Genomic DNA, 14,750 nt, shown 5'->3' with positions numbered 1-14,750 from the left:
TATTTTGGCGACAGTATTTTTAAAATGAGGTTAACATTTAAATCAGTTGAGTTTAAGTAAAGCAGATTTCCCTCTTTAATGTCAGTAGGCTCTTCTAATCCTTAGGTCTGAATAGGAAAAAAAGCTGACTCCCTCGGTGGGAATTCTGTCAACAGATGGCTCGTGCATGTGCCCTGCAAATTCTCCCTGGGTCTCCGGCCTCCCAGCTCACTCTGCAGATTTTGGATTTGTCATGCCTCCACAACCATATCAGCTAATCCCTAAAATAAATAAATAAATATTTACAGAAATATTTACAGATCATATTTGATCTGTTTCTCTGGAGCACCGTAATACAATGTGAGAGGCAGGTGTTTGGCAAAGGTCGCAAGGGAACCTTGCCTATGGCACAAGAGAAGAAGCGTGGAGAGATGGGGTTTAAAATGTTGGATAACTTGGCCTCACCCCCAAGAGTCGCCGCCATGGTGGCCAGTCATGGTCATGGAGATGGAAAATGGCCATGGCCTGTCACACATGTGAAATATCCATCTCGTCTTGGGCTGTTCTTGCTATTACTCACTGGGTAGTGCCAAGCCAGGGATTTCTGTACAAAACAAAGGAGTGACGGGTGTACCAGGAACTGGAGAACAACGCCAGGAACCAGGAAGCCTAGGGGAAGGCCCCGCTGCTCTTTCAGCCAAGGCAGCCTCCACAATAAAAGGACAACGGCTGGAACCTCTCCTCAGTCCACTTGGAATCCTCGTCCCAGGACAAGTGCACTGGAGGAGCAAGTGAGTGCAGCGTCTCAGCCGACTGGGGAGAGGGCCCCGTGGGCTGCCATGGGTTGCTGAAGGCGGTCCTTGACTTTGTTCACAGAGGGTTGGGTGGGAATTGGAAGGGTTAATGCTGACAAAGGCAGATGGTGAGTGGGTACACAAACGTGCATCATAGGAATGGAACTTACAGAATAATTTTCTTTGAGAAATTGAAAGGCCATTGATTATAACGCAAAATGTTTCAGGTGAGGAAAAATGCATTCTAAAATGGCGGCGCAACTTACCCAAAGTCCCAGTGAGAACCTGCAGAAGGTCAGGACAGCCTAGATGCTGGGCATCCCCCCTTTCAGCCCAGTGCCCCCTCAGGTTCCTTAATTTAGAGGACAGCATAGGCTAGACAAAAAAATAAAATTATAAAAACTAAGATCACAGGTGATTTCAAAACCAAGATACAGCCAATACTCCAATATTCCAGACTTGGGATGGTCAGAGGTAAGGGCCTTCCTTACAGCTTGTTTGATTTGGATAGGGGTGGGGGCTGGTTATACCATCCTCCTAGATTGTGAGCTGACTGGAGAGAGCCAGACAGAGGACGTGGGGGATGAAATAGAAGGAGCAGGAGAAGGAGCCAGACATCAACCAACACGAGGGTGGAAGCCGCCGTGGCACCCTGTCTGGGGTCAGACGCAGGCACTCCACTGGGAGCAGCAGAAAGCAGCTTAGTGGGTCTGGATCAGGGGGGCTTTGCAGGCTCTGAAAGAGGGGGAATCAGGCTGCGGTGGTGGGGGGGCTCCTTCTCTCCTTGACCCCACGGAGGACATTTCTGACCTTGTGTCTAAGGTGACTTGTTCTGATCTCTCTAATGGGAATGTCCACAGGAGCCCACACCTTGCCTCTGCTCTGTAAGTAGCTCAGCATTACAGAGGGGCAGACGTCCAGGCACCGAGAGGAAGCCCTGTTGTCCCCTGCCCCCATTTTTCTCTACCCCTGGCTGAACAGAGCCCTTTACCAGACACGCATCATGATGCAGTTTCAGATTCGCTTCTCTGTCTTCCTCCCTTGGCTGAACCATGGAGCACTCTCGCGGTACCTGCCTTGCTATAAGATTGACCTCTCTGATTCTCACAGCGGTCTTGGCCGTTATTATTCCCATTTAAAGGCGACGTTTGCTTCTCTTCACACAACCAGCAGGTGGGGCCAACAGCAACAACTCCTTGACCTAAACTCTGCAGCTTCTCACCTCCACCTGGGGACACTGAGGCCAGACTGCTTGGACTGCTCACCTGAACTGGGCACCAGTAGATGACAGAGCCCGGGGGGTCAAAGCCCAGGAGTCGCCACTCGAGGTGGAGAGAGGGCTGGTCACCACCCCAGGTGGCTTTCTTCTTTGGCAGCTGCTGCCAGTGCTGGATTATGCAGACGTCTGCTCGGGGGGGGGGGGGGGGGGGTGTCAGCCTTGGGGCTGACTATGGCACTGCGGTGGGTTCACTGAGAACAACCACAAGTATCTCCTATGTCTTACAGATTCTCTCCAACCAAGAAAGGATGTCCAGGGAGCAACCCAAAGTCATTCTCCTGCCCTATCCCCGGCACCCTAAGCCTGGTCCTCCCAAGATCCCAGGGCCTCGTCCTCCCAAGATTCCAGGGCCTCGTCCTCCCAAGATTCCAGGGCCTCGTCTTCTCTAGGAGCCGCCCTGCTTCCTGCGCTCCAGCCTGAAGGATGACCCCCCTTGCTGCAGCGCCCGCCCCAGCAGCAGTCCCCGCCTAAGCAGAAGTGACACCCTGCAGCCACCCCCATGACTGGGGCGTGAGACAGCCAGCTTCTCTCTCCTCTCACTGCACACCCTACTTGCATTCAGCACACGGAACCACCTATGGCCCCAGGAGGGGCTGCTTCCCCCTGAATTCAAGGTGAATCCTGAACCTTCACGTTCATCAACCGGCTTCTCCCACGGTCCCCAAGCAGACAGCAGAGTCTGGACGGTTGTGACAAGGTCTCCAGGCACACCCGGTGCTTCCCTCACTACCGCCACCTGGAGGCGACAAAACAACACCCGTTCTCCCATGGCGGCATCCGTTACCCACAATGCTGTTGGACTCTCCCTGACAATGTCTACTTCTGGAGGCTGAAGAAGCATCCCACAAAGGAAAAGCGAAAGTCAGATTCCCACCCCACTCCAGCCCCCGCTACTTCATACAGAAAAACAGAATTCCCCTGCATGATCTTGATATCCATTTGAGAAGTCACTTCCCCCTCCTACAATACACGGAGTTGTTGAAGCCCCCAGCCTCCCCCACACCTCAACCTCGCGCCTCCCGTCTGCTACTGCCAGTTTCACCCATCCCAGAACTGACCATGCTTTCTGTAGTCCCACCCCCATCCCTTCCCCAGTCCTGCTGGAATCATGCCCAGGCCTTCTGATTGATCTATTAAAAGCATCCTCATCAAGGAATCTTGACTTTTGTCATGGGTGTAAACCGGGGGCTTGGGAGGACTGAGGGATGACAGAAGCTGCAAGAAAGGGAGTGGTGGGCCCAACCAAAGAAACAAGACTCAGTCATGGGCCCAGCCAAAGACACAAGACTCAGGACCCTGCTTCCCAAGGGCACCCCCCCCAGTCCCCAAACTTAGCAGCTCCCACAATGAGCTCCTCAGCCTGCTTTCTGGGGGAAAGACAGACAAGAGGAAGAACGTGGGGTGCACTGGTGACAGAGCTACTGACCGGGCTGGCAGGTGTGGGGTCTGCGGGACCCCAAGGAGAGTGGAGAGTAAGATACTTCCTTTGAGTTGTATTTAAGTGGTGATCCCAGACTCTGGCTACAATACTAAGTGAAACAAGAGCTTCAAAATAGTAAACGGTCTTTGTGTGTACAGTTATAAGATACTCATTTGTAGTTGAAAGGCCAAACCCCACCCCTACATCTGATATTTTGGGAGTCGTTGTAGTACAAGAAACAGGAGTTCCAATACAAGCAGTGGCTAGAGGAAAAGAAATAGAATAATTTATTTAAAAATATTTATTTATTTATTTGAAAGCGTTATGGGGGGTGGAGGGAGATCTCCCATCCAGTGGTTCACTCCCCAAATGGTCAAAATGGCCAAGGCTAGGCCAGGCAGAAGCTAGGAGCCAGGAGCTTCTTCTGTGACTCCCAAGCAGGAGCCCAAGGACTTGGGCCATCTTCCACTGCTTTTCCATGTGCATTAGCAGGGAGCTGGATTGGAAGTGGAGCAGCCGGAGCTCGAATAGGTGCCCATATGGGATGGTAGTGTTGCAAGTGGTAGCTTAACCCACTGTACCACCATGCCAACCCCAGAAACACAAGTTCAAAACTCCCCTGTGGCATTGAAGGATGGGTGTCTGCAGTGAGGAGCGCTTGTCTGGCAGCTCTGTTTCTTGCCACATTTTTAAGAAGATACAGACATGTGTTTGGATTCCCTGCATTCAGAAAGAACAAAACTTCCAGGGGCAGATAAGCAAGGATAACAGCCATGGGCACTGGTGCACACTGGCAACGGGTAGAAGTTTGTGTCACCTCGCGTGGTAAAAGGGCCTATGCAACTGTGACTTAGGTCGAGGTGGCAAGAGGTCCAATGTACTCCCAAGGGCCCTCACAGAAGGAGCCAGGGCCATCACACTGAGCAGTGAGAGAAGTGACAGCAGAAGCACGAGGCTGGGGGAATGCCAAGACAGGTGCCTGCGCCATGGAACGCAGGCGGCTTCCAGAACCTGGAAGAGGCAGATTCTCTCTTGAGACCTCCAGGAGAAAGCAGGCAATGCCTTGGTTTTAGACCTCTGAGAGAATGAAGTGTGTGGTGATTTGTGACAGGAAATGGGAAACTAAAAGAAATCTGATTCTCTCTGCTTAAAATCCTGAAGGATTAAAAAAAATCCTGAAGGAGGCATGAGCTAGCTGGGAGGACTTGGGGAGGGGAGGGAATCTGAAGAACCTGTCATTCACCTGCAGCCCCTGGAAGAGGCCCAGGGTCATGCTGGAGCTGATAGTCACCACAGCCCACTGCTCCGTACTCAGAAAGTTTGCTAGGGGCCAGTGTTGTGGCACAGCAGGCTGGCGGACTCTTGCAAGGCTGGCATCTCACTTCAGAGTGCTAGTTCCATCCTGGCTGCTCTGCTTCCAATGCAGCTCCCTGCTAATGCACCTGGGAAAGCAGCAGAGGTTGGCCCAAGTGCTTGGGCCCTTGTACCTACATGGGAGACCTCAATGGAGTTCCTGGCTCCTGCCTTCGACCTGGTCACCCAAAACTGGCTGTTGCCACCTGGCCCAGACTGGCTGATGTTCTGCCTTTCAAATAAATAAATATTTGGTTTTTTTTTTTTTTCAAACTTCTGTCAGCCAGTTGTTTAATGACTGGCAGCTTCAAGTTGTCCCTGGTGGGATCATCTACATCCCAGAGAGCAGCAAGGTTAACTGCTCCTGTCAGCTGGTAAATGGCAGCTGGCTTACCAGGGCACCCTTGTCAGCCCCAGCCTGGGGCTGTGTGCTGAGCAGTCCAAGCACGGTGTGACATGCACTGTCCGTGGAAAAGCTCACACGTCAGGGACTCACAGGAGGCCACGAGGAGCTGAGAATGTCAGGCCTTCAGCAGAAGGACCTGGAGCTGCCAACAATTGCATGGGCTTGGAAGAGGACCCTGACTTCCAGAGAGGAAAGCAGTCACCAGGCCCTGGGGGCAGCCTGTAAGACTGAGCACAGGACCCAGCTGAGCCATGTCCGGAGCCCAGAAACAGGGAGTAGGACAGGTGCTGTGGCATAACAGGTAAAGCCACCATCTGCAGTGCCGACATCCCTTATGGGCACCAGTTCAAGTCTCAGCTGCTCCACTTCTGATCCAGCTCTCTGCTATGGCCTGGGAAAGCAGTAAAACATGGCCCAAGTCCCTGGACCCCTGCACCCACATGGGAGACCTGAGGAAGCTCCTAACTCCTGGCTCCTGGCTCCTGGCTCCTGGCTTAAGATTGGTGCAGCTCTGGCTGTGCAGCCAATTGGGGAGTGAACCAGCAGATCGAAGACCTCTCTCTCTCTCTCTCTCTCTCTCTGCCTCAGCCTCTCTGTAACTCTGCCTTTCAAATGAAAGAAAGAAAGAAAGAAAGAAAGAAAGAAAGAAAGAAAGAAAGAAAGAAAGAAAGAAAGAAAGAAAGAAGCAGGGAGTAAAGCTGTGTTGTTTTCAGCTGTTCAATTTGAGGTAATTTGTTAAGCCACAATAGACAACTAATACAGGTCTGTTGCACTTCCAAATATTCTCTTCCCCCAGGCTAACTATTTCTTTTTACTTCTTAAGTGTTTTTCCCCAGGGTGTAACTTCCTGGTTCTACCAGGAAATTTTTATGACAATATTCCTCTCACAAGACCAGCAGATGATAGATAGGTAGGTAGGTAGGTAGATAGATAGATAGATAGATAGATAGATAGATAGATATAGATACAGATAAGTAGTTCTGGCAAGATAAACACAATGATAAACGGCTCCAGGCATTAATGTGAACCACAGGATCGACATTCTGAAGCTGCAGGGGAAACTAGCCTTTGGGTAGCCGTGGTCTGTTAGTGGACACAGGTCCATTTGCTTGGAGTGCCAACAGATAATCAGCCTCAAGCAAGAGTACTCAGTGAAGTTCACTCTGACAAGTAAAAGAGACAGATCTCCACCTGTGTGGACTTGGCCGTCCCTTCTCTGCTAGTTCGTCCAGTTGATTCTGAACCCTCCTGCTGCATTTTGTTTTGTGTATCCATTCATTTATTCCCAAACACCTACTGAGTGCTTCTTACATGTGAGCTCTTCAAGAAGCTCATGGCAATGTGTATTTTAAAAAAAACTATGCATATTTCATTTTAAATCTTCATCAAATTATTAAGAATTATATAGTACTACAATTGCAATAAATTTGTGACTGTTTTAAAGTTTACTTTATCTGAGAGAAGTTGAACATCTTTGCATTTTCTTGATTATTATAGCCCTTGACTATTTGCTTGCTCAGCTTTGGTGTTTTTACTTTTTATTTGTTGAACTCTTTATTTAGTGATCATGAAGCCTTTGACTACAATGTAAATTTAAAAATTTATCTCAAAAACAATAAGTAAATTATTAAGTTGAAAGAAAAGATAAAAACTATGCATGGATTTCAAAAATTCATTTTCCACCAAAATAAACGAATTCTTTGGTTTTTTTTTTGGTTTTTTTTTTTTTTTTTTTTTTTTTTTTGACAGGCAGAGTGGACAGTGAGAGAGAGAGACAGAGAGAGAAAGGTCTTCCTTTGCCGTTGGTTCACCCTCCAATGGCCGCCGCTGCAGCCGGCGCACCGCGCTGATCCGATGGCAGGAGCCAGGATCCAGGTGCTTTTCCTGGTCTCCCATGGGGTGCAGGGCCCAAGCACCTGGGCCATCCTCCACTGCACTCCCTGGCCATAGCAGAGAGCTGGCCTGGAAGAGGGGCAACCGGGACAGAATCCGGCGCCCCAACCGGGACTAGAGCCCGGTGTGCCGGCGCCGCAAGGTGGAGGATTAGCCTATTGAGCCACGGCGCTGGCAAAAATAAACGAATTCTTTAAGTCCATTTTGCAGCACCTTTGTATTTCGGGTCCTGGGCCACACCAAAGATGCCAAGGAAACTCAGAGGGCCCTTCTCTGGAGGAGGGGACTGTGGGAGACAGGAGACTCAGCCATTACCCCAGCAGAAGTGGCGACACTGAGCTGTGGGATGCTCAAAGATGGCGTCTTTAGACTACAACAGAGTAGGGAGCCAGGGCGGCCTCATGGGAGGTGAGTTAGCAAGTTACATCTAGAAGGTGGAAAAATTAATATAAATTAGCCAAGAAAGGACATTCCCTTCTGACATGAACGAAAAGAGCAGTTGGAAAGCTATTTAAATTATATTCTCAACTAGGCAGTCATTTGGGCAATGAAAATGTAATGATTTCTGCTACCAACTGTAATTTTTTCTCTCCTGTCTTCCCTCCATGTGTTGCTCAAGAAGTTCACACAGCATGAATGGGTCACTGGGCTTCCAACAGAATGCACCTGTCCATCACCTTTCCAGTCCTTACGTCTCCTCGCTCAAGGTCAGTGCTCCTGGCAGTGTGACATGTGGTCTCCCAGCTCCCAGCCTCACCTTGGGCTTCGGGTTTGGTCAGCAGAAGGTCAGCAACAAAGCACTACGGAGATGAACACACATCAGACTTCTTAGGGGGCTAGGACTCAGAAGGAGGAGGCTGGGAGGGGCCATGGCTGAGTGTGGAAGCCCCAGGTAGAGAGGGGTTCAGAGGCTGCACCCTGGAGTCAGATTCCTGAGCTCAAACCCGGCTTTTGTTATTTACCAAATGACCCCTTGTAATTGACCTCCCTATTCTAAGTTGTAATAGCAGCAGTTTTCTTAGGATAATGGGTAATATATGTTGAGTGCTGAGAATGTGCAAGACACATTCCAAGTGCAGAACCTACACTCTCGTCCATCGTGCTGCCTCCCTGCCTTACAGCACCGTTATAGACCACTGTGGACACTATGTGTGAGGCCCTCAATAAGAGTCCACCACACATATTAGCTGCTGCTTTGTATTGGTGCTGATCTGCTTCCTTTATCCCTTGACCTACCAATTTTCCTCTCTGTGCCTCTGTCTCTGTCTCTCTTGCTCCCATTTTCTGATCTTGGCCCTGAAATATCATTTCTCCAACTCAGTATTTTCCTGGACTCTTTTTTCATCTCATTTTTCCCTCCTTCCATTCGGAGCTCCCGATGGTGCTCACAGCAAGGTAAGACATTTCAATAGTAACTGTTAACGGGTTTCAGCTTTGAGTAAGGAAAATTGATATAAATGCTGATTATAAAAGATATTAATCTAACTGAGGCCAAAACATCTCCTAAACCATTCCGTAGCCCTTCTGTGTATGCCTAAGGCCCTGTATGTCTGTATATTGTGCTAAACCAGCTGTCACTGTCATAAGTCTCCCTGCCAGGGCTGGCACTATGGCACAATAGGTTAATCCTCCATCTGTGGTGCCAGCATCCCATTTGGTTGCAGGTTCTAGTCCTGGCTGCTCCCCTTCTTTTTTTTAAGATTTTATTTATTTATTTATTTATTTGAGAGGTAGAGTTACAGACAGAGGGAGAGACAGAGAGAAAGGTCTTCCTTCCATTGGTTCACTCCCCAAATAGCTGCAACGGCCAGAGCTGTGCCGATCCGAAGCCAGGCACCTGGTGCTTTTTCCCAGTCTTCCATGTGGGTGCAAGGGCCCAAGGACTTGGGCCATCTTCTACTGCTTTCCCAGGCCACAGCAGAGAGTTAGATTGGAAGTGGAGCAGCCAAGATAGAACCGGCGCCCATATGGGATGCTGGCACCGCAGGCAGAGGATTAACCTACTACACCACAGCGCCAGCCCCATGGTTGCTCCTCTTCTGCTCCAGCTCTCTGCTATGGCCTGGGAAAGCAGTGGAAGATGGTCCCAGTGCTTGGGCCCCTGCACCCACATGGGAGACCCAGAAGAAGCTCCTGGATCCTGGCTTTGGATCAGCCCAGCTCTAGCCAGTGCAGCCATTTGCAGAATGAACCAGTGGATGGAAGACCTTTCACTCTGTCTCTCCCTCTCACTGTCTGTAACTCTACTTCTCAAATAAATAAATAAAATCCTTTTAAAAAAAAGTCTCCCTGCCTCCACAGTATCTCACCTATAATTTATATTCCACAGACTTCACAGTGAATTTTACCCAAAAAAAATTTACTTTACCACTGAATTTAAGATGAGATCCAGGGTTGTTAGGGCTATAAAACCGTTACTAACAAGGCCCTTGCTCTCAATGCAGCCTTTTTTGCCTCTTCTCACAGGTTCCAGTGCACTATCTGCATTTCCCAAAACTACAATGGCATTTTCTTGAAGCTGTCCTTCTCTCTGCCAGGCATGTGCATACTCCTCCTTCCTCAACCTTGAACTTGGAGGACATTTACCTTGGGCAACATTTATCTGCCCTTTCCAGGCTGTGCATTGCTTTAGCCAAGCTCATGCCAGGATTTTTATCACTGTATTTTGTCGTTAGCTATTTCCTGGTCTGTCTCCTTCAGGTGATGAACCAGAGATCAGGAACCATTTACTCTGAGCCCTGTGTCCCAGTGTCTGAGGTAGCTCTGGTCCAGGGCTGAACAGCAGATGGAGCTGGGTGCCCTGAGATGGGTGTGGGAGATGCTTCTCAACAGCTCTGGGGAAACAGAGCTCCTGAACAAAACTATGGAGGCAAGAAGGCGAGAGAAGCAGGCTATACCCAGACTACAGGATCCCAAGGGGTTAAGCTCCAGCCCACTCTCCCTTTCACTTGGGTTCCATTGGGTTTTCATTACACAAGTCAATGGTATTCCTAATCCCTATGTTGGGATTCTCCATCCTACCCAGTCCTTTTCCTATTCTCTCCCCCAGTCCTCTCTCTATACAGCTCATGCTCATCCACTCAGTAAGCACTTGTTGGACAGAAATGAGCTCCAGGTCTCAGATCTGCTTGGTGACACATGGGCCAAAGGCATATTTCTACCGATCACTCAGTATATTTCTCCATAGCTACACACGACTTTCTCAGACTCAAACCCTTTTTCCTCTACACAAACCTGTTCTCCTATTACCTGACTTCCCACTAATGGTAACATTATCATCTTGAAATATGGCTTTCATCTTCAATTTTTTTTATTTTTAATTTTCTACGCAAAGCCAGTCACCAAGCTCCATAAAGTTTCCTCTCTGAGGTTTCTCCCATCACCACGGCCTTCCTTCACACTCAAGGATCCTCTGTAATTTCTTTGAGATGTCCTGATTCTATTTTCATTCCACCACTCCATCTTCCTAATTATCCTACACCGTGCTGTCAGCATTTCTACCCCCAAGACATCATATCACAGCTTTGAAATTCAGTATTGATTTATCTCATTTTAAAGGCAGAGAGACAGAGACAAAGAGAAAGACCCAAACAGAAAGAGATCCTCCATCTTCTGGTTCAGGCCCCAAATGCTGCCACAACCTGAGCTGGACCAGGCTGAAGCCAAGAGACTGGAACTCATGCAGATGGCAGGGACCCAAGTCCTTGAGCCATCATCACCCAAAGCCTCTTGGGGTTTGCGTTAGCAGGAAGCAGAAATCCAAAGTGGATCCAGGACTCAAACCCAGGTGCTCTGATACAGGATGGGTGCGCCCCAACTGGCATCCTAACTGCCACACCAAACACTCGCCTCTATTACTATAAGTGGAACAAATACGTCTTTATTTCATTTTCACGTGCTGGTGAGCAAAAGCAAATTACTGAGCCTGTGACTAACTAGAGTGTCTGTTTAGAGAAGTAATGTTGTCTTGTGAATTCCCAGCACCTGGCCTGGAGAAAGCCAACTGAAGCTGCAACGGTCATCTGGTCCCCCCACACACACACCAGCAGGAGGGAGGTCTGACTTCACTGCGACAGGAGGCAAAGGGGAGCAAATCACTAAGCAGACAGTAAGAATGGGCTCCAGGCCAGGTGGGCTTCATCCTAAATAATGAAACCCTGTGATCTCTGCACACACTATGTGGCCTTGTTCAGATCCCAACCCAATACCATTTGGTAGCTACTTGGTTTTGCAAAGCATCCTGCCAGTCCCTCCCTGTGATAAGGCAGTCCATCAGCCAAGGCTCCCAGGGAACGGTGCTGGCACGCCAGACACCTGCAGCAGCTTCAACACCTGACTCAGCAAGTCCTGACTCAGCAACACCTGACCCAACTTCCTTCCCAGCCTCTTTACAAACCCCAGACCACCCTCACTGGGGAGGTCTTTGAGGTTGCCAGTCTGCTACCCACTCATGTATCAATAGATTAAATTTTCTTTCCTTCACCCTCAAATTTTGTCCTCATCATTTGGATTCCACTGATGGGGATGGGGACTGAGCTTTTGGTAAAAATGTCGCAATTCCAGTGGAAAGTCTCCCAGGACTCATCAGTGATTGGGGAGAGGGCCCTGTGTCTGAGCCCCGCTCTCCTTTCCCAAACCGACCTGCCATCACCATCCCCATTCCAACACAAAGGCCCGCTGGCCAGGCCTCCAGAGGTGAGGGAGGAACGCTCTGAGAGGTGCAACCTACTGTACAGTGGGATCTGGTCGACAGTGACCAGGAGCACCAGGCGGAATTCCTTTACATCTCTAAAGGATGCTTTTTTAGAGACCAGGGATGGTCACACCTGGTCAGAAAATCAGTCACAGAGCTCAAAACCCAGGGAATCTGTTCAGAGACATTGAGGAAAAGAGCTAATATAATCCATGGACTTGGACAGGCAAATGTGGGGTGGTAAAAGAAAATTTGAGAATCTCATGTTAGAAAAAATAGGGAAGAGAGGAGTCAAAATAACCATCATCAATTCAGGGGGCTTTCCCCAAAGGTAGAGACGGGGCACAACCAGAGCTGTGAAAACCCTGGGAGCTGGGGAGGAAGTGGCAACCAGCTGTAGTCAGCCAGCCTGCTCTCCTGCTTTGAGCAACAATGAGCCTCCTGTCCTCACAGCTCAAGAATCTTCCCTGCAGCCAGTGTTAATTTTGTGGGACCCGCAGAGTGGGTGGGACAACTTAGGGGGTGATTAACCATGGCTGTATTCTCATATCAAGGGCTTGAGTGGAGCTGGGAGTTCCGGAGACACACAACAATGGCTCCTGCATGATACTCTGATGATGTCACAAGTGCAGCTCACCCCTCCCCCCACCCTCTGCTTCCTCAGAGCAGGGCAGAGGAACCAGAGGGAAAATCCACCTTCCCGAGCACAGCCATACCATCTCTCTCACTCAACTACTTGTCAGGCTAACCAGCAGCACAAAGGGTGAGTTGTACTTGGACAATGGAAATGGCCACACTTTTACTTCCCCTGCCATGGAAGGGACCTGCAGCACCCCAGGCAGGGTTGAGAGAGTTATATTGGGTGAGAAGTCTCTGCAATATTCAGTAGCAACACCTAGGGTGAACCTTACCTTGGAATGGAGATTCTTAACAATTTTAGAGTTCAGTTTACAGATCTGCCTCCCCAGAGATCTATACTTGTTTTAAAACTAAGTTAGGTAACACTGTGTTTTCATACTGCTGGAGGAAATGAATGGTGTGCCCGTCAGATCCAACTTGAAGCAGTGCCCAAGACTGAAAAGCCTGACCATATCCAGAAGTTAAACCATCTTAGAGCTAGATCTAGCATAGGGCAAAGCTCAACAGAGGGAAAAAAGGAGCTCCCGTCTGAAAATCACATTCAGATGTCCAGAGAAGAGAGAATTTCCCAGTTCACCGCCTCCTCTGATTTCTTTCCTTGCCCGAGTCACTTTGCAGAACGTGTGAGGGGTGGGGAGGCTCTGGAGTGTTCCACGGGAACCCAGGCAGAGTAGATATTCAAGTGTCTTCCCCAGTTCTGGAGTGAACAAAGCAATTCCCAAGATTGGGGGGCAGGGGGGGTGTGCTTAGATAAGACACAGGATTGAAATGTCCCTTAAGGTCCCAAAGGTCACTCATATTCTCTCCATTTCCCTCCAGATGGATGGGAAAGTAGCCTCACGGGTGCCCTCTGAAGCCTGTTTTTGGGCTATGGATATCTTCAGCAATCTGATCAAACTTGAGGACTCTTTGAAAGAATGTTTGTGTCGCCGGCGCTGCAGCTCAATAGGCTAATCCTCCACCTAGCGGTGCCGGCACACCAGGTTCTAGTCCCGGTCGGGGCGCCGGATTCTGTCCCGGTTGCCCCTCTTCCAGGCCAGCTCTCTGCTGTGGCCCGGGAAGGCAGTGGAGGATGGCCCAGGTGCTTGGGCCCTGCACCCCATGGGAGACCAGGAGAAGCACCTGGCTCCTGCCTTCGGATCAGCGCGGTGCGCCGGCCGCAGCGCGCCAGCCGTGGCAGCCATTGGAGGGTGACCCAACGGCAAAGGAAGACCTTTCTCTCTCTCTCTCTCGCTATCCACTCTGCCTGTCAAAAAAAGAAAAAAAGAAAGAAAGAAATAATGTTTGCAAACATACTGGGTTACAGAAGAGGGCAACTATATTTAAATGCAATTCTTATGTTTGAGGGTATCCCAGGACACAAGGTTAAGAACTCCTGTTATAGTCTATGGGATAGAAACAAGAAAAGAGAAAAGAAAGCAAAGGGTGGAAAGGCCAAGACGTACTAACATAAATCCATGACAAGGACAGGCCTTAAACAAGGCAGGCTGGAGACCAACCACACCGGGAAATGCATTCTTAAGAATAAGGATGGGAGGCTGGCACTGTGGTATAGTGGGTGAAGCCACCGCCTGCAGTGCCAGCATCCCATGTGGGTGCCGGTTTGAGTCCCAGCTGTTCCACCTCTGATCCAGCTCTCTGCTACGACCTGGGAAAGCAGTAGATGATAGCCTAAGTCCTTGGGCCCTTGCTCCTGTGTGGGAAGACCCGAAAGAAGCTCCTGCATCCTGGCTTCAGATCTGCTCAGCTCCAGCCATTGTGGCCAATAAATGAGGAGTGAACCAGCGGATGGAAGACCTCTCCCTTTCTCTCTCTCTCGCTCTCTCTCTCATTGTATGTGTGTGTGTGTGTGTGTGTGTAACTCTTTCACATAAATAAATAAATCTTTAAAAAAATATAAGGATTGGCAGGAAGGTCCTACAAATTCCCATCTACCCACAACCCATTTCACCTGTCTTTTACAGGGCGAGAATAATCAATAAGCAATGTCGAGTGATGATAAGAATAAAGCTAGCGAGCCCAAGATGGAACCTAAGAACTGCGATCCCAGGTGTGAACAAAAGTGTGAGGCCAAATGCCAGCCCAGCTGTCTGAAGAAGCTACTGCAACGCTGCTCTGACAAGTGCCCACGGGAAAAGTGTCCACCACCACCAAAATGCCCGCCATGCCCCACGGTGTGCCCTGCAACATGTCCTCCTCCATGTCCCCCACCATGCCCTCCCAAGCCCTGCCCCAAGCCCTGTCCTCCCAAATGCCCACCACCCTGCCCACCTCCGTGCCCACCCCCAGAATGA

The 14,750-nt window shown here is 49.6% G+C and overlaps 1 protein-coding gene and 1 long non-coding RNA gene across 2 annotated transcripts; both read left to right on the top strand.

Annotated features, from left to right (window-relative positions):
- The first annotated feature begins 639 nt into the window (after positions 1–639).
- On the top strand, positions 640–3,208 carry LOC149125508 (uncharacterized). Its single transcript, XR_016211428.1, has 2 exons — positions 640–770; positions 2,280–3,208. It is a non-coding gene; the product is annotated as an uncharacterized LOC149125508 (long non-coding RNA).
- An 11,233-nt stretch (positions 3,209–14,441) lies between these two features.
- On the top strand, positions 14,442–14,750 carry LELP1 (late cornified envelope like proline rich 1). The gene has a single exon (XM_002715518.6). It carries the CDS (start codon positions 14,442–14,444, stop codon positions 14,748–14,750), a length of 309 nt encoding a protein of 102 aa, XP_002715564.1.

The sequence above is a fragment of the Oryctolagus cuniculus genome, chromosome 7 (genome assembly GCF_051225735.1).
Source record: "Oryctolagus cuniculus isolate XC-2025 breed Fujian yellow rabbit chromosome 7, ASM5122573v1, whole genome shotgun sequence".
Classification (NCBI taxonomy): Eukaryota; Metazoa; Chordata; class Mammalia; order Lagomorpha; family Leporidae; genus Oryctolagus; species Oryctolagus cuniculus.
This window is presented reverse-complemented; position numbering and strand designations above follow the sequence as displayed.

Coding starts and splice junctions, on each gene's coding strand:
- LELP1 (XM_002715518.6), top strand. CDS start 14,442: ATGTCGAGTGATGATAAGAATAAAGCTAGCGAGCCCAAGATGGAACCT.